Source organism: Ursus maritimus, unplaced genomic scaffold (assembly GCF_017311325.1).
Source record: "Ursus maritimus isolate PB19 unplaced genomic scaffold, ASM1731132v1 scaffold_27, whole genome shotgun sequence".
Classification (NCBI taxonomy): Eukaryota; Metazoa; Chordata; class Mammalia; order Carnivora; family Ursidae; genus Ursus; species Ursus maritimus.
This window is the reverse complement of record NW_024425230.1, coordinates 1,268,165-1,294,169: the sequence shown is the minus strand read 5'-3', so window position 1 is coordinate 1,294,169 and position 26,005 is coordinate 1,268,165. Positions and strand designations below refer to the sequence as shown.

At 37.6% G+C, this 26,005-nt stretch overlaps 1 protein-coding gene across 1 annotated transcript in view; it reads left to right on the top strand.

Annotated features, from left to right (window-relative positions):
• The window catches only part of GABRG3 (gamma-aminobutyric acid type A receptor subunit gamma3), a 636,603-nt gene that overhangs the window by 610,526 nt on the left and 72 nt on the right, over positions 1 to 26,005 (top strand). The window contains 4 exon segments of the mRNA XM_040642653.1: positions 7,092 to 7,244; positions 10,921 to 11,117; positions 14,961 to 15,020; positions 25,795 to 26,004. Coding sequence (XP_040498587.1) covers positions 7,092 to 7,244; positions 10,921 to 11,117; positions 14,961 to 15,020; positions 25,795 to 26,004 — 620 coding nt within the window.

Here is a 26,005-nt window from a genome sequence, read left to right as displayed (position 1 = left end):
ATTGTAACTATAATTATTTTTAATACTTTTTTCCTTTAGCCTTTATACTGTTGGTTAACACCACCATATTACAGATATTGGAATATTCTGAATTTGACTATATAACTTACCTTTACTAGTGTGTTGTACATTTTCATGTTTTTATGTTACTAATTAGCTTCCCTTTTGTTTCAACTTGAATTCCTTTCAGCATTTCTTTTAAGGCAAGTCTAGTGGTGATGGACTCCCTCAGCTTTTTTTGTTTGGGAAACCCTTTATCTTGCCTTTATTTCTGTAGGACAACTTGCAAGGTAAAATATCCTTTTTTGGCAGATTTTTTTTTCCTTCAGCACTTTGGACATATCACTCCACTCTCTCTTGGCCTGCAAGGTTTCTGCTGAGAATTATGCTGATAGCCTCATTGGGGTTCCCTTGTACGAGAGCAATTTGCTTTTCTTTTTCTGCTACTAATGTTCTGTCTCTTTTATTTTAGTAAGTTTTATTACAATGTATTTTGGAGAAATTGTCTTAGATTGAAATGTTGGGGTTACCTATCAGCTTCATGATCTTGGATGTCCAAATCTTTCCCCAGATTTGGGAAGTCTCAGTCAGCCATTATCTATTTAATTAAATGTTTTATATGCATCTGTGTCTCTGTTCCTTCTGGGACTCTAATAATTGGCAAAATATTTCTACTAATAATATTCTATAGATCAAATAGATTTTCTTCACTCTTTTTTCTTCTTCTTTTATTCTTTTTTGACTGAGTAATTTCAACGGTCCTGTTTTCCTATTTTACAGATTCTTGCTTCTGATTGATCAAGTCTGCTGTTGATGCTTTCTATTGCATTTTTTCACCTCATTAATTATATTCTTCAGCTCCAGAATTTGTTTAGTTCTTTTTGTGTGTGTGTGATTCCTATTTCTTTCTCAAACTTCTCATTTTTTGTGTGACTTGTTTTCCTGATTCTATTAAATTGTCTTCCTGGGGTTTTTTGTACTTCAATGAGTTTCCTTAAAACAGCTATTTTGAATTCTTTATTGGGTAAACCACAGATCTCCATGTTTGGGGTTGATTATTGGAAAATTATCATGATCTTTTTTGGGATCACGTTTCCTTAGTTTTTTATATTCCTTTAAGTCTTGCATTGCTGTCTTTGCATTTGAAGTAGTAGTCACTTCCTATAGTCTTTACATACTGACTTTGGGGGATAAATAACTTGCATCAGCCCTGCTAGGGATTCTGAGTCTTTCTCATACTTTTCCCATATTTAAACTTGTGTGCCTTCTCTCAATCCTGAAAAGCCATAGTGGATGCTGACAGCCTCTCTTGCTTTCCCTGGTGTTTTGCTGAGTGCACAAGTTTGTAGTTTCTACCAGGCCTACGGATTTGGGTGACTTTTCTGTGTGCTCACTAACCATCTGCTAAAGCTTGCACTCACCACCACTGAGAATGCACATAGGGAGCTGGCCACTGTTGGGGGAGGGAGTGGCACACAGAGAACTAGAGGTGTCTGTGGGCCTGCTAGGGAGGTCTATAGGTGAGGTTTCCCCAGCAACTTGTTGGCAGACCTCCTGATGGAGTCTATGAGACTAGTGGTAGGTTCTGTGTCCCTTTATTATGTTCCATTCCAAGCCCTGGCTGCTGTTCTCTCAGTGCCTGCCACCCACCAGTCATGCAGGTCAAGACTCAGCACTCTGTGTGAAAGGAGAGAGAAATGGGCTTCATTAGCAGCATCCCACACAGCTGGGGAAGCCAGGCACTCAGTCACACTTCCTCACTTTCCCCTGTGGAAGAAATCAGAGACCAAGAAGATCTCTCTTGTCACTGAGCTCTGCTGCTTTGGGGGATGGGTGATATAGCTAGAATCAATGTGTCCAGTCTCAGATTTTGCTCTAGCAGTGTGCTTTAACATCTCCATTGACTCCTGGACTTCCACAAAGACTCTCTCATCTGTCTCTCTCATCTGGCAAATGTCTAAATCAGTGTTCTTCAGAGACTCCCAAATAGTGACCAACAGGGCTGGAGCTGGTTCATGAGCCATTTTATGGTCCACAGCTGGGACCTATTACTCAACACACAGTAGGTGTGACTTTTCATGGGTCCCTTGGCATATGGTGCTAGCAACAGAACCAATGACAAGTGGGGCTGTGGATGAGTCCTCAGGCAAACAGAACTATTTTTAGGTTTGATGAGTCAGTTGCCTCAGTAAAAGTCTGTTTTGTTTTGTCAAAACGGCTGACTTCATTCTTGAATAGCACCAGGATTTCATAGTCTTCTACCTGGATCCCACAGCTTCCACAAAGGCACAAAGATGGATGGATGTCAAATTAGTGTTATTGAGGGGAAATATGTTTGAGGGACATCTTATTTGGCCATCTTGTTGATGTCACGCTCCCTTAATTTTTCATTTCTTTGTAATGGATTACCACACATTCAGTGGCTTAAAACAACACATTTATAATTCAGCTGTTTCTGTGAGTAAAAAGCATGGATGTGGCTTAGCTCAGTCCTCTGTTTAGGCTCTCTTAAGGCTGCGATTGGGGCATTGGCTGAGCTTCATTCTCATCTGGAGGCTTGGCTAAGGAAGAATCTACTCCTGAACTCATTAGGTTGTTCACAGAGTTTGTTATTTGTAGCTGTGGAACTAATGGTGGCTCACTTCTTCAAGACCAGAAGGAGAATCTTTCCTCATGAAAGTCCCAGTCTATCTTTAAAGGGTTTTCACCTGACTGAGTCAGGTCCACCCATGATAATTTCTCTTTGGATTCGCTTGAATTCAACAGATCTCAAAATCCATTCACTTTTGCTCTATAAAGTAACCTGATCAAGGAAGTAACAGGTTACATTCTATTGGTTAAAACAAAATCACAGGTTCTTCTCACACTCAAAATGAGAGAATTGTAAGAGTGTGTGATTAGTTTGGGGTCATTTTAGGGTGTGTCTCCCAGTTTTAATAATTAAGATAATGTGATAATTGTACAAGAATTGACATGTAGAAATAGATCCATACACGTATGGATACGTGAATAAAACAGATCCATACTTATATGGACATGTGAGGTGGCATTGTGAATGACTGAGGCTGACAATGAATGATGCAGTGAGAACTGATCATGGAATTTAAGAAATTAAATTTGAAGAAGACTCAACTATGTATAAAAATAAAAACAAAACTTATTGACAAAAACAATACAACATATTTATGATCTTAGGTTAGGAAACAGATTCTCAATAGTACTAACAATAACATAAAAGTTTGATAGATTCGATTTCTTAAAATGAAGAATTCGATTTCATGAACAGATGTCATAAACAAAAGAAAAAGACAAGTCTTCCCAGGGCAAACTTTTTTCTTTCCTTTTTCTTTTCTTTTCTTTTCTTTTCTTTTTCTTTTCTTTTTCTTTTCTTTCTTTTCTTTCTTTTTTTTTTTTTTGTACTGAATATTGCTTGTTAATTATAAGGACTTGGCTGGCTTTTGAAGGGTATTAACTTAGGATATTTTGAAAGGAGACCAGGGGAAGATACCTCTGTGAGGGGGTGAGAAGACATGGCCATCAAAAGAAGGGCAAATCTGGAGAAATAACAGTTATGTTTAAAAGAGATTCAAAGGAAGTTTTTGGTGCCTAAGGTGTAATAAATAAACAAGGTTATCTATGACATGGAGTAAATGGTTCTTTCTGGAAACAATGCTGGGGTAAATGATGGAAGATGTGGCTGGCTAGTCTTTAGCTTTAAGGGAACATTCTGTATCTTATTAACCTTTGTACTTCCAACTTCATGAAACGCAGTATTAGCTTAATAAATTTTTATTTCATAAATATGTGTCATTGTGCTAAAAAGTAGTACTACACATGCTCTCCCAAAAAGCCTTCAATGCTTTCACATATTTTCCCTTACATTGGCTCAGGAAACACACACATACACACACACACACACACACACACACACACACACATATGAACTATTAGCAAAGAGCAACTTGTTCTTATAATTCCACTAGGCCAAAGATGACTTTTTTTTTTTTTCACCTTGACGTATCAAAGAGAAACATCTTTCAGTCCCTCACCAACTGTTTCTGTTCCATTTTGCCCTAGGGAAATAGGCATCAGGCATATTCCAGGGTGGATTCAGAGACCTCTGTGGATTCTAGATCTCTATTATTTGCCATAAGAGTCAACCAAAAACCCAGGTACCTTTGGTTTGGAAAGAACTGATCACAGAAAATCAAAACCATTCTGTTCCAGTTCATGAATTGCATTAGGAAAGCCACACATTGATAAGGGTGCGTGGCTAAAACATCACGGGGGCGGGGGGAGCCTCCAAGAAACACAAAGCAGGAGCTGAGACTTCACACCCAAGTTGGAGCGACTGCGTCCATGGGGGTATGTGATTGTCTTTGTGGGTGAATGTGTGTGCGTGGGTATATGTACACTAGCAGAAGGGGAGCAGATAGAAAGAACTACAGTTTTCTTCAGTCAAGAGCCCTAAAACCAGTGGCAAATATAATTTAGGCATGTAGTTGGCCCGTCTAAAGAAATTTCAGCCACAATTTTACATATATAGGGAAGAATTTTTGCCTCCTCTGAGGGTTTTTCCACCTCTCCTTTCCTCAGGCCTACACAAACAAATTAAGTGTATACAGAAACATGTGATGCATCCGGAAATTAGGACCCCATGGCCTCTTCCTTCCAATTTAGGATGAGTGGCACATTGGCTATGTGTTGGGCAATGAGCTAGAACCCACAGTTTCTCCTGCCACTGTTTCCTCAGGCATTGTACACTCTGGAAGCTGGAATATTAGAACCACGGGGCTCTCTGGAACTGCTTCTTAGGGTGTGTCCCAAAACCTCACCAAGAGCCAACTGAGTTATAGGATCAGGCCCCACAATGTGGTCCTGACAGTCCATCTGTCTTTCATACCTGATAATGGGACATTCAGCGGACTTCTGAGTTAGGCAAAGGTGTATTTTGATCACAGGTGTAGAGAGTCCATTTACTTCAGGTTGAGGGGAAGCAGATAGATTTGCTAAAATGAATTGTGTGTCTGCTCTGAAATTGTCCCTCTTTATCTTTCTCAGAAACCCACAATGGTAGCTGAAGAAATTATTCAATTCTGGATATTCCGTCAAGGCTGTGTTCATAACTGATTTATTATGTTTTGTTTTTCTGGCTATGTTTGTTTTCTGGTTGGCTTTTAATTGAAATTTTATGTAAAAATTGATAGGCATTTAAATATCACACATAATTCAATAATATTTCCCCAGGAAATGATGTAACTTGGCATTCATGTTAGAAAAACATCTTTGCGTCTTTTGATTACTTCAGGTTAATCATTCTGATTTCTTTGTACTGAAATGCTAATTTGCTCAAAATTTTAAGCATTTCTTGGAAAATGATCTCAATATTGATGTTTCTATCAACCATTCTGCATATTGCTACAACAGAACACCACAAAAAATTTCTAGTTATTGGAAGACAGTTTTCATATGGGCTTAATGTAGTCTCCCTGTCAATCTTCTTAAGTAAAAATCAGACTTTCATTATGATCTTTTCATTAAATAAACACGAATCAATTGCTTATCATTAAGTAATATTGGTAAACAAGAGAGATATATTCTATAATGAACCAGTTTATTGGTCCAAAAAATATATTAGCAATTATAGAAATGAATTAATAAGTGTTGTTGGGAGGGGCTCAGTGAGGACTTCCTGGTAAACTAAGTGATTTCTAAGCTGAGATTCAAAGGTGAATGGAATAATTGGGATACAGGAGAAAGGAAAAGAAGAGCACTCTAAGCAGATGAAAAGAGATTTATTGGTCATGGGGAAGGATCTTGGTATATTTGAGGACCTGGGGAAACTCTGATGTCCAGAGTGCAAAGACTTCCTTTGCAAGGGGCAAGGGGCATTGCGTGCAGAATGGTATAGACCATAATAAAGTCATGACAATAATATGAGAATAGCAAGATGCTGGTGAAGGATTATAAGGAGAGAGATAGGCTCATATTTGTGTTTTAGAATGATCCTTTTGATGGTAGGACATAGAATGGTCTGGAGTGGGAAAGGGCTAGTTTTTAGGAGATAGGTGGGGAACTGTGATAAGATCTAGCACTTGTGGGGAAAGGAATTGAGAGCAATGCAGGAATTGAAGAAGGGAAAAGGAGGAGTCACAGGTGGCTTCTGGATTTCTGTCTTGCATAGTGAGAAGGACTTGGCTTTGGTGAGAGAAAAGCAGGCATTGATGTGGGGGAAGATGATAGTTCAGGTCTGGACATGGTGAGTTTCAGGTGCCAAAAGGCTGAGTTCAGCATGTTGAAAAGTGAAGGTCAAATGGGAGGAGGGGGACAGACATGCTCTCAGCGGGAGGTTGCCCAGAAAGGACAGAAATAGAGATGATTTTGAAATAAAATGTCTAATGTATTAAACATGCACCCTCTCCTATCCCTCAGAGAATTTTATGGAATCTCTAGTAACAACTCTTTTATGGGGTGTCTTTGCTGTAGTAGGAGGAAGTAGAATGTCATAAAATGATTTCTTCTGTTTGTTTTCTGGGTTGGCACAGCCTAACTGCTGGAGTCATGAAAGGATAAAATCAACATAAAAATATCAAATAAAACATAAAATACAAGGTTGATAAGCTAAAATCATGCTATAAAAATAGAAATATAAAATTGTTACACAAATTTATATATGAAAGTTTATGATAGCTCTGTTACTATTGAAAAAGCAAAATGACTATGGATCTGCTTGAGGGTGGATTTTATTGTGTTACCCTTGATTTTAAACATGAAACATACAGAAGGATTCAAGCAATAATACTCATCGAGTAACGGTCTGTCACAGAATAGACGTGCATGTCTGTCTCCTCTATGAAGTAATATGTTTGTGTGTCTTTTCCAGTGACCAGTAAAATGTCTTGCACAGCCATGGATAAAATAAAGTCTGTAAAAAATAAGTTTAAGAACACCAGCATTTTGACCTTTTTTCACAATTTGACTTTATTGTAGTTGTATATTTTTATCCAAGTCATACATTTAACAAAATTATTTCCCTGAATTATGTTTTAATTAAAGAAAGTTGTTTTACTTTTGACAATGTTTTATTACAGGTGATTATGTTGTCATGACCATATATTTTGAATTGAGTAGAAGAATGGGATACTTCACTATTCAAACATACATTCCCTGTATACTGACTGTGGTTTTATCCTGGGTGTCATTTTGGATCAAAAAAGATGCTACACCAGCAAGAACAGCATTAGGTGAGTTTCAACTCTCCCACCATTTTGTATAATATTAATACAGAACTATTCATAAAAATATTTCCAGTGAGAGACCTTGTTCAAATGTAATTGATCTAATTTGAAGGCTCCATAAACTGTGCTTAGATTGTTTCAAGTAGTCAAATTAGACTCTTCTTTCTGACAATATAATTCCAAGTGTGCCACTTAAAATATGTTGGGTTAGAGATTAAGAACAAATCAATTCAATCATCTGATACTATGCTCTAAGGATGATGTCATCATAAAAATGTAGTCACAACCTGGGAATCTGACACACTGAAAAGTCTCATTACATTAGTGTAAAAGAGACACAACTTTTCACACACTTTGAGGACTGAAGACATAACCGTAACGAAAGTTCTGATTGTGTATAGCAACTTTACCATCAAGCAAGAAAGTGATCATTCTTTTCAGCTATAATCTACACCCTAAAGCTCAAAGTCTTTTCAGGAATTTTCCTCTGACCCCCAAAGTCCTCTTAATAAAACACTAAATTCCAGTGGTTTTAGAATTGTGCAACATTTTTATATCAATTTTTCTTTATGATAGGAATATTACCCAACTTTCAATATTTTGATTTGTGAAAACAGGTAATATATAAGACTGAATATAGAGTTTGTTTTCCCTGAAAAATATTTTTCAGAAAAGAGGGAGTTCCCCCAATTTCAAAATCCTTGCAAATCTCTCATATTACATGGTGTTTTTTTCTGCATTTGTTACTTTATTCTTTGTTCAACCAACAAAGTAGTGTTTGAGCAAGATAAACTAACCTGTCATACCCCCATCAGTGTTAGTTTTGCATGCTTATCGAAAATAGATAACAGAATTGGTAAATCATCCAGCAAAGTTATAACACAAATTTAGTAACAATTCTTGGGGTTATGACCTCACAATTGCAAATAACAGCTTTCATAGTAAGCATGACTTAAAAAAATCAGCTTCTAAACAGTATAATATGTAGTAATGGCTGCATAACTTGAAGCTATGAAAGTTCTGTCACCACAGTGACATTAAGGAGATAGAGATACTAGAAATGCTTTAGGATAATAGATTTACACTCCAGAAGAGTGGAGAAATTAACACCAGAATATTTGGTTAGGACACCAGAAAAAGCTGTTCCTTAGACTAAAGGGGGGGGGTACTCTAGACCCCCTCTAAATAAATCTTAAACCAAGCCATAACAAGATCAAGGAGAACCACCAGTAAATTAACTGTCATAAGAAAGCATTTAACATGGTTTTAAAAAGGATAATATACTTCATAACCTTTGTACTGTATCATCCACAATATTGAGTATGAAACAAAAAAATTATTAGGCATTCTTAGAAGCAGGAAAATGTGACCCATGATCAAGAAAAAAAATAGTCAATATAAAAAGACAAATCTGGTGTTGAATCAGCAGACATGAGCTTTAAAACAGCTATTATAACAATGTTAAAGGACTTATAGAAAAATATGTTAATGAATGAACAGGTGGATAATCGCAGCAGGTAAAGTATATTAAAAAGTAAACTCTAGAATGAAATGTATAATAGTTGAATTGAAAATTTTCACTAACTGGGCCTAATAGTAGATTGAAGATGGCAGGGGAAAAAAGGTTGTGCATAATTGAAGACCATCATATAAAATATAAAATATCTAATCTGAAGAAGAGAGGGATAAAAAAATTTTTAAAAATGAACAAAGCCTCAGTGATTTGTAGGACAATATGAAGATGTATAACTGTAACTGGGGTTCCAGAATGAGAAGAGAAAATGAATGAGATTAAAAAACTTTAAGAAATGAGGTTAAGTTCCATAAGAACTAGGAGGATCGGTAGGGGAAGAAAGCGATAAAGAAAGGGGGGGGTAATCAGAAGGGGGAATGGAGCATGAGAGACTATGGACTCTGAGAAACAAACTGAGGGCCTCAGAGGGGAGGGGGGTGGGGGAATGGGATGGACTGGTGATGGGTAGTAAGGAGGGCACGTATTGCATTGTGCACTGGGTGCTATACGCAACTAATGAATCATCGAACTTTACATCAGAAACCAGGGATGTACTGTATGGTGACTAACATAATATAATAAAAAAACATTTTTAAAAATGAGGTTAATAACCCCCAAATTTAGTTAAAAATTCCTACCTACATATTCTGTAGACATGACATGGTCACCACATTTTATAAAGTTAAATTGGATATTTATTACAAAATCATTATTTTTACAAAAACACACCTGCCATCAGTGTAGACTTTTCAAGTTTACACAACATTTTTCCCTCACCTACAGTATGGAGAGCCTGGCATTCTGTTTTCACTTACTGATTAAAGAAACAGACGCAAAGAAAGTTGTGACTTTACATGACCAAATGCTGAGAAGGCCCAGAGCAAGGCTAAGGGCTTTGACTTCCAGGTCAATATCCTTTTACACATGGCTAAGCTGTCTATCCTATGTGGTTAGCCTCCTTCTCCAACTGGCTCTGGCCAACCTTCCTGAGGAGGTGCAGGGAGGCACTAAACAGGAGCTGTGAGGCTCAGCAAAGGTGGGACTAATGCACATTTATCCATCATGTCTACCCAATCGTGAAGTATTACTGCCCCCCTGGATATTTTACAGTATTCTCATCCAAGCACAGAAGTAGTGAGTGTTAATGTCAATATTCCTATGATTCCAGAGTCCATGTCACTAGCCTGCCTGTCCAGCAGGTCTAGCAGGTTCTGATTTTGCAGGAGCTCATCTAGAGGAAAGTTAGCCTTAACTCCTTTTGTATAATTATCACCCAGCCATTTAATTCTTCTTCATGCTTAGTAGCCTCTATTCCTTTTTTAAATTTGTTTTTCCTTTTAAACCATCCATCACATATGTATGTTTTCTGATTCTTTCCCACAGTCTTTGTTTAAATATTTAGTATTGACCCATGTGTATAAAATAGTCAAAGTCAGACCAATACTAAGTATTATTAATTAACTAATTAATCAATGAATCAATGCATTCTTATGTGAGGCATTCATTGAAATGCCTAAAATGTACTAGGCACAATGCTTGATGACAGGTAGGCAATGATGAACAAAATACAGTTTTGCGTGTAATGATAACACAGTTTATTCAGAGAGACAGACATGCAAAGACTATAAAGACATGTGCAATGCTCTGTGCTAATGCAGAAACCAGGCACATAGAAGGTAAGGGTAGTGCGGATTCACATGTTATCTACTCTGCCTGGGGTGCTATAAGCAATGCCACCTCATCAAGAGCGGTACTTCAGCTGGGTCTTAAAGAGGGGTGGGAGTTTATAAATTGCAGAAAGAAACAGTAAGAAAGGAAACAGTTTATCTGGGCAGAATAACAGTGCGAGATGTGGAACAGACAGAATGTATGGGGGACTGCAAACTATCTTTATTTAAAAATATATTTAAAAGACAAAATGTGAAACAGTTTGAGAATTTCTGAATAAATTGAAAGGTGTTGACTTAATTCAGGTATCTTAATGTTATTGTATGGACAATGATAAAAATTTTATGGAAATGTTCCTTTCAAAATTATATAGACATTAAAATTAAAAGTATTATTACATTTATGCAATGTCAAGAAGGATTTACCTAAAAATAAAACACTGTTGGAGTGGAGACATTTCGTATGGCTTCTTTTACAACTTATTAACTATCCCCCCTACAGGCATCACCACAGTGCTGACCATGACTACGCTCAGCACCATTGCCAGGAATTCCTTGCCCCGTGTGTCCTATGTGACTGCCATGGACCTCTTTGTGACCGTGTGCTTCTTATTTGTCTTTGCTGCTCTGATGGAGTACGCCACCCTCAACTACTATTCAAGTTGTAGAAAACCAACTACCACTAAGAAGAAAACATCGGTGAGTTCCAGTGGTAAAGATTTTCTGGAAAAGTAGTGGAAGGGTAGTTTGCAAAAATTATCCTTTTTTTTCAATTTAATAATATTTTTTATTATATTATGTTAGTCACCATACAGTACATCCTTAGTTATTGATGTAAAGTTCCACAATTCATTACTTCCGCATAACACCCAGTGCACCATACAATACGTGCCCTCCTTAATACCCATCACCAGCCTATCCCATTCCCCCACCACCCCCTCCCCGAAGCCCTCAGTTTATTTCCCAGAGTCCATAGTCTCTCATGGTTCATTCCCCTTCTGCTTACCCCTCCTTTCTTCTTCCCTTTCTTCTCCTACCGATTTTCTTATTTCTTATGTTCCATAAATGAGGGAAACCATGTGATAATTGTCTTTCTCTGCTTGACTTATTTCCCTTAGCATTATCTCCTCCAGGCCTGTACATGTTGCAGCAAATGTTGAGAAATCATTCTTTTAGATGGCTGAGTAATATTCCATTGTATATATGAACCATATCTTCTTCATCCAGTCATCTGTTGAAGGGCATCTTGGCTCCTTCCACGATTTAGCTATTGTGGACAATGCTGCTATGAACATTGGGGTGCATATGGCCCTTCTCTTCACTACATCTGTATCTTTGGGGTAAATACCCAGTAGTGCAATTGTTGGATCATAGGGTAGCTCAATTTTTAACTTTTTAAGGGACCTCCACACTATTTTCCAAAGTGGATATACCAACCTGCATTCCCACCAACAATGTAAGAGGGATCCCCTTTCTCCAAATCCTCTCCAACATTTGTTATTTCCGGCCTTGTCAATTTTTGCTATTCTAACTGGCGTAAGGTGTTATCTTAGTGTGGTTTTGATTTGAATTTCCCTGATGGCTAATGATTGTGAACATTTTTTCATGTGTCTGTTAGCCCTTTGTATGTCTTCATTGGAAAAGTGTCTGTTCATATCTTCTGCCCATTTTTTGATTTGATTATTTATTTCTTCTGTATTGAGTTTGAGAAGTTCTTTGTAGATCTTGGATACCAGTCTTTTATCTGTCGTGTCATTTGCAAATATATTCTCCCATTCTGTGGGCTACCTCTTAGTTTTTTTGACTGTTTCCTTAGCTGTGCAGAAGATTTTTATCTTGATGAAGTCCCACAGGTTCATTTTTTCTTTTGTTTCTCTTGCCTTTGGAGATGTGTCATGAAAAAAGTTGCTGTGGCCGATGTCAAAAAGGTTACCACCTATGTTCTCCTCTAGGATTTTGATGGATTCCTGTCTCACATCGAGGTCTTTCATCCATTTGGAGTTTAACTTTGTGTATGGTGTGAGAGAGTGGTCAAGTTTCATTCTTTTGCATGTAGCTGTCCAATTTTCCCAGCACCATTTATTGAAGAGACCGTCTTTTTTCCACTGGATGTTTTTTCCTGCTCTGTCAAAGATTAGCTGCCCAAAGAGCTGAGGGTCCATTTCTGGGTTCTCTATTCTGTTCCATTGGTTTATGTGTCTGTTTTTGTGCCAGTACTATGCTGTCTTTGTGATCACAGCTTTATAGTATAGCTTGAAATCCGGCAACGTGATGCCCCCAGCTTTGTTTTTCCTTTTCAACAATTCCTTGGAGATTCAGGACCTTTTTTGGTTCCACACAAATTTAAGGGCTGTTTGTTCCAGCTGTTTGAAAAATGTCATTGGTGTTGAAAGTGTAGATTGCTCTGGGTAAAATAGACATTTTAACTATGTTAATTCTTCCCATCCATGAGCATGGAATATTTTTCCATCTTTTTGTGTCTTCTTCAATGTCTTTCAAGAGTGATTTGTAGTTTCTAGAAGATAGGTCCTTTACGTCTCTGGTTAAGTTAATTCCGAGATAACGTATGATTTTTGGTGCTATTGTAAATGGAATCGATTCCCTAATTTCTCTTTCAGTCTCATTGTTCATGTATAGAAATGCAACTGATTTCTGAGCATTGATTTTGTATCCCGCCACATTACTGAATTGCTCTATAACTTCTAGTAGTTTGGGGGTGGATTCTTTTGGGTTTTCCATATAGAGTATCATGTCATCTGCGAAGAGACACAGTTTGACTTCATCTTTACCCATTTGGATACCTTTTATCCCTTTTTGTTGTCTGATTGCTGTTGCAAGGACTTTAGTACTATGTTGAATAATAATGGTGAAAGTGAGCATCCTTGTCGTATTCTTGATCTTAAGGGAAAGACTTCCAGCTTTTCCCCATTGAGAATGATATTTGCTGTAGGCTTTTCATAGATGGTTTTTATGAAATTGAGAATGTACCCTCTATCCCTACACTCTGTAGGGTTTTAGTCAGGATAGGATGCTTTATTTTGTCAAATGCTTTTTCTGCATCGATTGAGAGGATCAGATGATTCTTGACTCTTTTCTTGTTGATATGATCTATCACACGGGTCGATTTGCGAATGTTGAACCACCCCTGCATCCCAGGGATGAATCCCATTTGGTCATGATGGATAATCCTTTTAATGTACTGTTGGATCCTATTATCCAGGACCTTGTTGAGAATTTTGGCGTCCATATTCATCAGGGATATCGGTCTGTAATTCTCCTTTTTGGTGGGTTCTTTGCCTGGTTTGGGGATCAAGGTAATACTGGCCTCATAGAATGAGTTTGGTAGCTTTCCTTCTGTTTCTATTTTTTGAAACAGCTTCAGGAGAATAGGTATTATTTTTTCTTTGAATGTTTGGTAGAATTCCCTGGGGAATCCGTCAGGCCCTGGACTCTTGTTTTGGGGGAGGTTTTTGATCACTGCTTCAATCTGTCTGTTTAAATAATCAATTTTTTTCCTGTTTTCAGCCTTGGTAGTTTATAGGTTTCCAGGAAGACATCCATTTCTTCCAGGTTGTTTAATTTATTGGCATAAAGCTGTTGATGAAAGTTCTAATGATCCTTCCAATTCATTGGTGTTGGTCATGATCTCTCCCCTTTCATTCAAAATTTCATTAATTTGGGTCCTTTCTCTATTCTTTGAATAAGTCTGTCCAGTGGCTTATTGATCTTATTTATTCTTTCAAAGAACCAGCTTCTAGTTCTGTTGATCTGCTCTACTGTGCTCCCGGTTTCTAATTCATTGATCTCTGCTCTAATCTTGATTAACTGCTTTCTTGTGCGTGGGTTAGGCCTGTTCTTCTGTTCCAGGTCCAGCTTCTTGAGGTGAGAATATAAAAACTGCATTTTAGGTTTTTCTAATCTTTTGAGTGAGGCTTGGATGGCTATGTATTTTCCCCTTCGGACTGCCTTTGCAGTGTCTCATAGGTTTTGGACCCTTGGGTTTTCATTCTCGTTGGTCTCCATAAATTGTTTAAATTGATTTTTAATTTCCTGGTTTATTGAATCATTCTTGAGCAGGATGGTTCTTAGTTTCCAACTGCTTGAGTTTCTTCCAAATTTTTCCTTGTGATTGAGTTCCAATTTCAAATCATTGTGGTCTGAGAATATGCAGGGAATAATTTCAGTCTTTTGGTATCGGTTGAGACCTGTTTTGTGACCCAGTATATGGTCTATTCTGGAGAAAGTTCCGTGTGCATTCGAAAAGAATGAGTATTCTATTGTTCTGGGGTGTAGTAAAAATTATCCTTATTCCTAAGGATCTTATACAATGTTATATAAATAGCTACTTCAATAAGATGTCAAAAAAACAAGAGAGATATTTGGAAGATATGAGTATGACCTGAATGCACCTCTTCAGCTTCACCTACTAGTGACATGGATTGATGTAATCATACCTCAAAGATTGCTCTTAACTAAGGTGATCTATGATGCAGACTTCCACAGAAGTTTTCTGGTTATTTTTTTTTTCTGTTTTTCCCGTAGTTATTACATCCAGAGTCCTCAAGATGGATTCATGAACGAATAAGTCTACAAGCCCCCTCCGTATGTATAGCATTGAAGGTGCAAATATTTCTGAGAACTCTTACTAAACTAAGGTTGAATGATATGTTATGTTTTATGTATGCATGTATTGAAGAGCAATGAGTAACATACATAACACCTTTAAAAATGTGTATACTTTTTAAATATCCAATTTGGAAAATAAAGGAAAATATTAATCATAATCCTTCTACCTAGGGATTGGCATATACATGCATATATCTGTTTTTTAACTCAAAATGTTATGAATAAGTTTCTATGTTATTAATATTATTTTATAAGATCATTTTAATGATTGCATTATATGTTCATGTTTGATGCGCAGATAACCTTGGCTGGAAACTGGGCTAATTCACACCTTCTCACTTTCATGCATATTCTTATCACTGCAATTTTGTATAAACCTGTGACTATTAACTTAATATAAATTCCTAGAAGCAAAATGGCTGGGCCAAAAGGGCTGCTTGGCTCCATTAGCAGTGTGGGACACTCAGCTCCCAGAACTCTCCCTGTATTAGGTTTGATAGCAAAACAGAAAAATGGCTTTTGCAAACTGTTACTTTGGCATTTCTTTGATTATTGATAAAGTTGAATATTTTCACTTGCTTATTTTTTATTTGCATTTCTGTTTTTGTGAATTATTTTTGTGTCTTTGGCTTTTATGAAAAATTTTTTATATAACCTTGTTAACTTATTATTCTTTTAACTCTTTTAAAGTAGCAATCTTCCAGTTATTTATACTATGTATTACATATTTTGTATTTTATAAAACATAAAACTTATATAATCACATACCGAAAATTAAGGATATTAATATGTTTTTGTTATGTAGTTTTATTTAAGTTTTATGGCAATATTGTCACTGTCATTTCTTGTGCTTATTTCCATATGCATGGTTTTAAATCTCCTGTTGAAAATGTATCAGCCTTCACTTTTGTGGTCTCTACCTCTTGCTCAGAATGGTCTAACCCCCCTCACTTTCTTTTGAGCACTTACTCTTTTGGACACTATGTTTTAACTGTTTTCATGTATCAATTCATTTTATCTTCAAAAAACCCACTCTACTGATGAGAAAACTGAAATATGAAGAAATTAAGCTCTATAAATAGTGGTTAAGTTTCAACAATTTACAATATTGTTACATTAAATTATTAATTCATCTGAATTTTTAGTATGTGGCTTGAGGTAAGACTCTAACTATTGAAAAATGGAGAGAGATACAAAATAGGGGGTGAAAAAAGATGGCAGAGGAGTAGGGGACCCTATTTCAACCAGCCCCCTGAATTGAGCTAGAAATCTACTAGACCATTCTGAACCCCTACGAAATCAGCCTGAGATGTAAGAAGATATATCTGGATCTCTACAAACAGAATATCTCTGGTGGTTGATCATGAGGTATGAAACGGGGAGCCACGATTCTGTGGGCAGATATCAGAAGATAAACAGAAGGGTAGGAAGCCTCCCTGAACTTGCACCAGGAAGGCAAAAGCCTCCCACAACAGGGACCAGGCACAGACTCTTACACTGGTAGTAGCAGGGAAAGGACTTTAGGGCAGCCCCCCAGACTGAAACTGGAAGCTACAGGTGCACACATGCGAACTGGGGGTGGCTTGCAGTTTTAGAAGCACAAAGGACAGAGACTTGCCTGGGCTGGGAGAGACAGCTAGGAGTGCTGCTATGAGGCGCACAACCCAGGAGATTGCAGTTTTTAGCGGCACAGTCAGAAACGGAGACAGTGTGGCCTGGAGAGTTCAGTGAAGAGCAGATGGTGATTTCTCTGTTCTGAGTCAGAGGTATGGATATGGTCACTTCTGCTCAAACTCTCAGAAGAGACACAGAAAGACCCCAGGGAAAGCTACCAGAGAACAAAAGCCCCCCAAAATCGGTTTTCATTGAGCCCATCCCCCTTGCATGGGGCCAGGGCAACTACGCCCAAACTAGGTTGCATGAGTAACAGTGCAAAAGGGCACTCCCCCAGAAGACAGGCTGAAAGAACAAGAGGACGGCAACCCCAAGTTACCTATAAAACAGATGCATCTTGCTTGGGTTGTGGTTAATGCTTTGGACTCTGTACATTCCCTCAGCCACCCCTCAACAGAATGACTAAGAGGAGAAACTCCCAGCAAAGAAAAGAAGCAGAGACTGTGGCCTTGGCCACAGAGCTAATGGACATGGATAAAACCAAGATGTCAGAAATAGACTTCAGAGTAACAAAAATGAAGGCAATATCTAGTCTTGAGAAAAAATAGTAGTGACAATATAGAATCTCTACGGGCAGAAATGTGAGATCTAATCAGACCAAACGTAAAAATGCTATGAAAGAAATGCAGTCTACACTGGGTACTCTGACTGCCAGGGTAAACAAGGCAGAAGAATGCATTAGTGAACTCAAGGATAAGATGATAGAAGAGAAGGAAACTGAGGTGGCATATGAAAAATAGATTAAAACAGAAAGGATCAAACAGAGAGATTAATGACTCAATGAAATGTTCCAATATCAGAATTATTGGGATCCCTGAGGGGGTGGAGAAAGAGAGGTCTAGAAGATATATTTGAGCAAATTGTAACTGAGAACTCTCCTAATCTGGGGAAGGAAGCAAGCATTTGTGTCCAAGAGGCAGAGAGGACCCCACCCAAGATCAATGAGAACAGACCAACACCACAACATATAATAGTACAATTCACAACTCTTAGATCCAGGGAAACAATCTTGGCAAGGGGGAAGAGATTTCTTATGTACAGAGGGAGGAACATCAGAATAATGTCAGACCTGTCCACAGAGACCTGGCAAGCCAGAAAGGGCCGGCAAGACATATTCAGTGTACTAAATGAGAAGAACATGCAGCCAAGGATACTTTATCCAGCAAGGCTGTCATTCAGAATGGATGGAGAGACGAGGAGCTTCCAAGACGGGCAGGAAATGAAAGAATATGTGACCACCAAACTGACCCTACAAGAAATATTAAGGGGGTTCTATAAAAGGAGGAAGACCCCAAGAGTGACATAGAACAGAAATTTACAGAGACAATCTATAGAAACAAGGACTTCACAGGCAATATGATGACAATAAAATCATATCTTTCAATAATCACTCCTAGTGTGAACGGCCTAAATGCTCCCATGAAATGGCACAGGGTTGCAGATTGGTTAAAAAGACAGGACCCATCCATATGCTTTCTACAAGAGACTCATTTTGAACCTAGAGATACCTCCAGATTTAAAGTGAGGGGATAGAGAACCATTTTTCATGCCAGCAGAACCTCAAAAGAAAGCTGGTAGCAATTCTCATATCAGACAAATTATATTTTAAGGTGAAGACTGTAGTAAGAGATACAGAAGGACACTATATCATTCTTAAAGGGTCTATCCAACAAGAGGATCTAACAATTGGAAATATCTATGCCCCCAACGTGGGAGTAGCCAACTACATAAGCCAACTGTTAACCAAAATAAAGAAACATATTGATAATAATACTTCAATAGTAGGAGACCTCAATGCTCCACTCTCAGCAATAGACAGAGCATCTAAGCAGAAGTTCAAAAAAGAAACAAGAGCTTTGAATGACACACAGGACCAGATGACCTCATACATATATACAGAACATTCCATCTTAAAACAACAGAACACTCATTCTTCTGGAATGCACAGGGAAGTTTCTCCAGAACAGACCACATACTGGGTCACAAATCAGGTCTCAACCAACAACAAAATATTGAGATTTTTCCCCGCATATTCTCAGACCACAATGCTTTGAAACTGGAACTCAATCACAAGAAAAAGTTGGAAGGAATTCAAACACTTAGAAGCTAAGGACTGTCCTGCTTAAGAATGTTCAGATCAAACAGGAAATCAAAGAATAACTTAAAAAATTCATGGAAACCAATTAGAATGAAAACACCTCTGCCCCAAACCTATGGGATACTGCAAAGGCGGTCCTAAGGGGGAAATACATAGCCATCCAAGCCTCTCTCAAAAAAATAGAAAAATCCAAATACACAAACTAACTTTACACCTTAAAGAACTGGAGAAAGAACAACAAATAAACCCTAAACCATGCAGGAGAAGAGAAATAATTAAGATTAGAGAAGAGATTAATGAATTAGAAACCAGAAATACAGTATAGCAGATCAACGAAACTAGAAGCTGGTTCTTTGAAAGAATTAATAAGATCAATAAGCCACTGTTCTGACTTATCCAAAAGAAAAAAGAAAGGACCCAAATTAATAAAATTATGAATGAAAAGGGAGAGATCATGACTAACACCAAGGAAATAGAAACAATTATTAGAAATTATTATCAACAACTATATGACAATAAACTAAGCAACTTGGAAGAAATGGATGCAATCCTGGAAACCTATAAACTACCAAGAAACAGGAAAAAAATTGACAACTTGAATAGACCAATAACCAGTAACGAAATTGAAGCAGTGATTAAAAAAAAAAAAAAAAAAAACCTCCCAAAAAACAAGAGTCTAGGGGCCTGATGGATTCCCAGGGGAATTCTACCACACATTCAAAGAAGAAATAATACCTATTCTCCTGAAGCTGTTTCAAAAAATAGAAACAGAAGGAAAACTTCCAAAGTCATTCTATGAGGCCAGCATTACCCTGATCCCAAAACAGGCAAAGACTCCACCAAAAAGGAGAATTACAGATCGATATCCCTGATGAATATGGATGCCAAAATACTCACCAAGATCTTAGCCCATAGGATCCAACAGCACATTAAAAGGATCATCCATTATGACCAGGTGGGATTGATTCCTGTGATGCAAGGGTGGTTCAATATTTGCAAATCAGTCAATGTGATAGAACACATTAATGAAAGAAGAGACAAGAACAACATGATCCTCTCAACTGGTGCAGAAAAAGCATTTGACAAAATACAGCATCCTTTCCCGATTAAAACTCTTCAGAGTATAGGGATAGAGGCTATGTTCCTCAATATCATAAAAACCATCTATGAAAGCCCACAGCAAATATCATGCTCAATGGGGAAAAGCTGAGAGCCTTTCCCTTAAGATCACGACAAGGATGCCCACTCTTGCTATTATTGCTCAACATAATACTAGAAGTCCTAGCAACAGCAATCAGGCAACAAAAAGAAATAAAAAGTATTCAGATTGGCAAAGAAGACGTCAAACTCTCTCTCTCCACAGATGACATGATACTTTATGAGGAAAACCCAAAAGACTCCACTACCAAATTACTAGAACTCATACAGCAATTCAGTAATGTGGCAGGATACAAAATCAATGCACAGAGATCTATACACTAACAATGTAAGCGTAGAAGGAGAAATTGAAGGAATCAGTTCCATTTATAATAGCACCAAAAACCACAAGATACCTTGGAATAAACCTGTCCAAAGGGGTAATGCATCTATACTCTAGAAACTACAGAACACTTATGAAAGAATTTGAGGAAGACACAAAAAGATGGAAAACATTCCATGCTCATGGATTGGAAGAATAAACATTGTTAAAATGTCTATGCTGCCCAGAGCAATCTATACTTTCAATGCCATCCTGATCAAAATACCAATGGCATTTTTCAAAATGCTGGAACAAATAATCCTAAAATTTGTATGGAACCAAAAAAGACCCCAAATCACCAATGAAATGTTGAAAAAGAAAAACAAAGCTAGGGGCATTATGTTGCCTGATTTCAAGCTATATTACAAAGCTGTGATGACTAAGACAGCCTGGTATTGGCACAAAAACAGACACATAGATCAGTGGAACAGAACATAGAGCCCAGAAATGGACCCTCAAATCGATGGACAACTGATTTTGTCAAAGCAGGAAAAAATATCCAATGGAAAAAGGACAGTCTCTTCAATAAACAGTGCTTGTAAAATTTGACAGCTATATACAGAAGAATGAAACTCACTCATTCTCTTACACCATACACAAAAATTAACTCAAAATAGATGAAAGACCTCGATGTGAGACAGGAATCCATCAAAATCCTACAGAAGAACATAAGCAGTGGCATCTTCTACATTGGCCACAGCAAGTTCTTTCAAGACATGTCCCCAAAGGCAAGGGAACCTTTTCGGAAAAAAATGAACTTTTGGGACTTCATCAAGATAAAAAGCTTCTGCACAGCAAAGGAACCAGTCATCAAAACAAAGAGGCAACCCACAGAATGGAAGAAGATATTTGCAAATGGCACTACAAATAAAGGGCTGGTATTCACGATCTCTAAAGAACTTCTCAAACTCAACAGCCCAAAAATAAATAATCAAGTCAAAAAATGGGCAGAAGACATAAACAGAAACTTCTCCAAAGAAGACATACCAATGGGTAACAGACACATGAAATATTTTCAACATCATTAGCCATCAGGGAAATTCAAATCAAAACAACTTTGAGATACCACCTTACTCCAGTTAGAATGGCAAAAATTGACAAGGCAAAGAACAACAAATGTTGGAGAGGGTGTGGAAGAAGGTGAACACTCTTATACTGTTGGTGGGAATTCAAATTGGTACAGCCACTTTGGAAAACAGTATGGAGGTTCCTCAAAAAGTTAAAAATAGAGCTACCCTATGACCCAACAATTGCCCCACTGGGTATTTACCCCAACGGTACAGATGTAGTGAAAAGAAGGAGCACGTGCACTCCAATGTTCATAGCAGCATTGTCCACAATAACCAAACTGTGGAAGGAGCTGAGATGCCCTTCAATAGACCAATAGATAAAGAAATTGTGGTCCATATATACAATGGAATATTACTCAGCCATCAGAGGATGAATACCCACCATTTGCATCAACATGGGTAGAACTGGAGGGGATTATGCTAAGTGAAATAAGTCAAGCAGAGAAAGACAATTATCATATGGTTTCACTTACATGTGGAACATAAGGAATAGCATGGAGGACATTAGGAGAAGGAAGGGGAAAATGAATGTGGTGATCAATCGGAGGGGGAGATGAACCATGAGAGACTATGGACTCCGTGTAACAAACTGAGGGTGTCAAAGGGGAGAGGGGGTGGGGGGATGGGTTAGCTTAGTGATGAGTATTAAGAAGGGCACATATTGCATAGATCACTGGGTGTTATACACAAACAATGAATCATGGAACACCAGATCAAAATCTAATGATGTACTGTATGGCGACTAACATAACATATAAAAATAAAATAAATAAAATAAAATAAAATAAATAACATAATAAAATTAAAATAAAATAAAATAAATAAATAAACTAAAAAGTGGAGAAATGTTTTAAAATTGCTGATGTGGACTACCTTTTTATTGTATAACAAAATTTATATATAACTACTGGCATCCCTTTATACATATCAATTCACTAATTACACCGAATGCTTTATGCACACCCATACATGGTTTTCTAACTGCTGATCAGTAATTCATGTTTAATGCATTTCAACACGCTTTTTCAAGGAGACTGCTTGGTTATCTATATTCTGCAAGTGTATCATTTTAGTTCTGACAGAAGGTGAGTGGTGAAACCACTTTTACAGCTGTGGGAAGCCATAGAGAACATACAGATTTGCCAGGAAATGCTTCCAAATAGCAGCAGACTGAAAAGTAATGGAAAGGATTGCGAGTGGGGATGCTGTAACAGAGACAAATCACAACAAATAGCCTGCGGCCCAGAAAGCACATCATCACACCCAGCCAGGGGGTTGAGAGTGGAAGAAGAAATATTGACATCTTCGATATAGAAAAGATACTGCCAAAAGAAAGAATCGTTTAACATAGAGAAAAAAGAAATTTTCACAAAGCTGCAAGAATTGTTTGGTTTTTTCAAGAGGGAAAGTGTAATGACCTTGAAGAAAGTACATAGAAAAACAATTCAGAGAGAAAGGGCTCTAGGCCAGGTGAGAAGACACAGAGAGATCTTCAACAAAAGTTCATAAAATAGCCAAAGAAAAAGGGAATTTTCCAAGGTTGGATGAATGGAATGGAAGACATTGACAATTATCATCCAATTCTATTCTGAAAGAATCACAGGGGTAGGCTAGTTAAAGGGGTGCTATCACCAACAGTCACAGAGATGAGCAGCCTCTGAGCAATGAGGGACAGGAGCCAGGTCCCACTAACAATCATGTGTGCATTTGGGGGCAAGCTGTCTGAACATCACTGTGCCACAGTTTCCTAACCTGTAAACTGCAAGGCTAACACTTCATATGTGCAGTAGTACCTGCCATCCGGGAAGCATAGCGTTTCCAGGGAAGTCATAGGACTGCATTATACATGCAGGCAAAGCAAGAGTGAGTCCTGGATCCTGCTTGGCTGCAGATGACCTTGAGGACTCATTAATTAAAATCTCCATTTTGAGCACAGTTTGAAATTTTGATAACAAATGAGAGGTGTGCATTTTAAAAAGTATAACAATTTATCATATGGCTATCTAGGGCTTTAAGCATCCTAAGTTTTATTGCAATATTATAAAATGCAATTAGTTTTATTTCAAAACAGTGAGCTATAAAGGTATAAATAGAACTCTGCTAATTATTAGATCAGGCTTATTTATATGTTTCAACGATGAGTTTTTAGTTTGCCAAATGAAGAAGTGAAATAGGGATTTCTCTTGCCCCCAGAACCTTGCTGCTTATTTGCCTGCAGCTCCTCTTGTCACCCTTTAGATCTCTAGTGAGCTGTCCCCACCCCTTCAGAGCCTTCTGATGCCTTTTCTCTGTCAACATCTTCCTTTAGGCCTGTCCTGCCAGTAATGGCCGGCTTCTCATCTCTGTGTCACTACACAGGCACAAAGGGTTGAAGCACTACATCAAAAACTAAGGATATACTGTATGGTGACTAACATAACATAATAAAAAATTATTATTAAACAAAATAAAAAGATGAATATCTGACTGAACACTATCAGAACACACATGCAATTATTATTTAATAAAGGCAGATTTTTCCGACTGAAGCTTGCCAGAAAGATGCAGATTCCTCAAATGCAGTGGACCATATATATTTTTTTCTAGCAAATCACCCCTGGTAATTTTTATATCCACTCAGGGTTAAGAATCATTAACCTAGACATGTGTCCACAGTAGAGCCTATGGAACAATAAAGCTTTTGTTTCTGTCCATTGTCCAGAGTTGTGGAGGAAGATAGAAGGCTGCACCATGACACTCCTGAGTGGCCATTTCTATGTGTGGAGTAGGCAATGCTTAGTGAACATGTGGTCCAGGACATCTCACTTTAGGTTAAACCACACACGCAGACACTTCTCAATTAAAACGATGCCCCAAAAGGCTACCAGCTGTGATGATGCGTGCTTTACACTTTTACTTGCTTTTCTCTGGTTTTTGACTCCAGACAGTTATGGCATATTCAAACTAACATCCATAAGTAGAAAGAAAGGGTAACAAAGTTTCCTTGTAACAATTGTTTCTGGTAAAGCTACAGTTGACCTTCAAAAGAAATACGGTTGACCCAATAAAGCAGGAGTTAGGGGTGCTGACCCCCCAACACATGCAGTTGAATATCCATGTATAACTTTTGACTCCCCAAATACTTAACTACTTGTAGTCTACTGCTGAGTGGAAGCCTTACCAATAACATATATCGCTGATTAACATATATTTTGTATGTTACATGTATTATATACTATATTCTTACATTAACATAAAATAGAGAAAAATGTTATTAAGAAAATCATAAGGAAAAGTAAATACATTTGTAGTACTGGGCTTGTATTTATTGAAAAAAAATCTGCCTGTAAGGGGATCTGCACTGTTGAAATCCATGTTGCAGGACCAACTGTATAAGAGGTACTCAAGATGAATGAATTCTGAAAGGTCTCTCTCCTAGCAAGGGACAAAGGCTCTAGCCAGCTGAGAACTGGGTTTGTTCATCCACTTCTCCCTTGATTTCAGCCTCCACCACTTTCACTGGCACACTTCAGTCTCTCAGTTCAACCAGCACAAATAAAACTAAAGCAGAAAGGCTACTATGAATTTTAGTTCTTTCACATTATTCAGTCAAATTTAGAAATATATCCTCTTGACAGACTTCAATTTAATACATAATTCATAGTTATTTGGAAGAACTCGAGCAAGTGTCTTAGGAATTGACAAGTCTATTCGAAGCCACTTCTCAAGTTTAAGAGTCATTCCTCTCATTTATGAGTGAACGTAAGTCATTCCCTTTCCTTTACCTGCCCTGCATTGACTTTTCAACATCAGAAGGAGAGCTTGGGAAGTAGAAATTAAAATATTCCAATTGTACACATTTTTGGCTGTGACTCTTGATATGACAAGTGGTGTCTGGCAATCACACACTAAAAGCTAATTTTTTACGTTAATTACATGGAACAAGAAGATTCTCTCATCATTCTTATATAGCATAGTTTTTAGTATTTACTAGTTATGGAAAAAAATTAATCTCTCTACATTTGAAATGTACTGCTTAACATTTAAGGGTTTATATACAACATGTACATATTTACTCCCAATCAACTGAAAAGTAGGAAGAACAGAAACTTGAAATGGTTAATACGCATTTGAAAATGTGTTCAGCCTCCCTCATTAATAATCTGAGATATGCAAGTTTTGAAAACTTCACTGTACTCTTTTTGCATTAAATTTGCAAATATTGAATTGGCAGATTGAACTTTCAAAGATCAAACTGTCCAGTACAGTGATGGGGGGTGTTTGGGAAGGGGCATGGCATTATTCTCTTTATCTAAAAGACAGACATATCATGCACTTATTGCTTGATTCACCTCAGGCTATTCTTATTACATTTCATGATGATTTTTGTGTTGTTCTTGTTGCCTACAGAACTATTCTCTCCTCGACATGAGGCCACCACCACCTGCAATGATCACTTTAAACAATTCTGTGTACTGGCAGGAATTTGAAGATACCTGTGTCTATGAGTGTCTGGATGGCAAAGACTGTCAGAGCTTCTTCTGCTGCTATGAAGAATGCAAATCAGGATCTTGGAGAAAAGGGCGTATTCACATAGACATCTTGGAGCTGGACTCATATT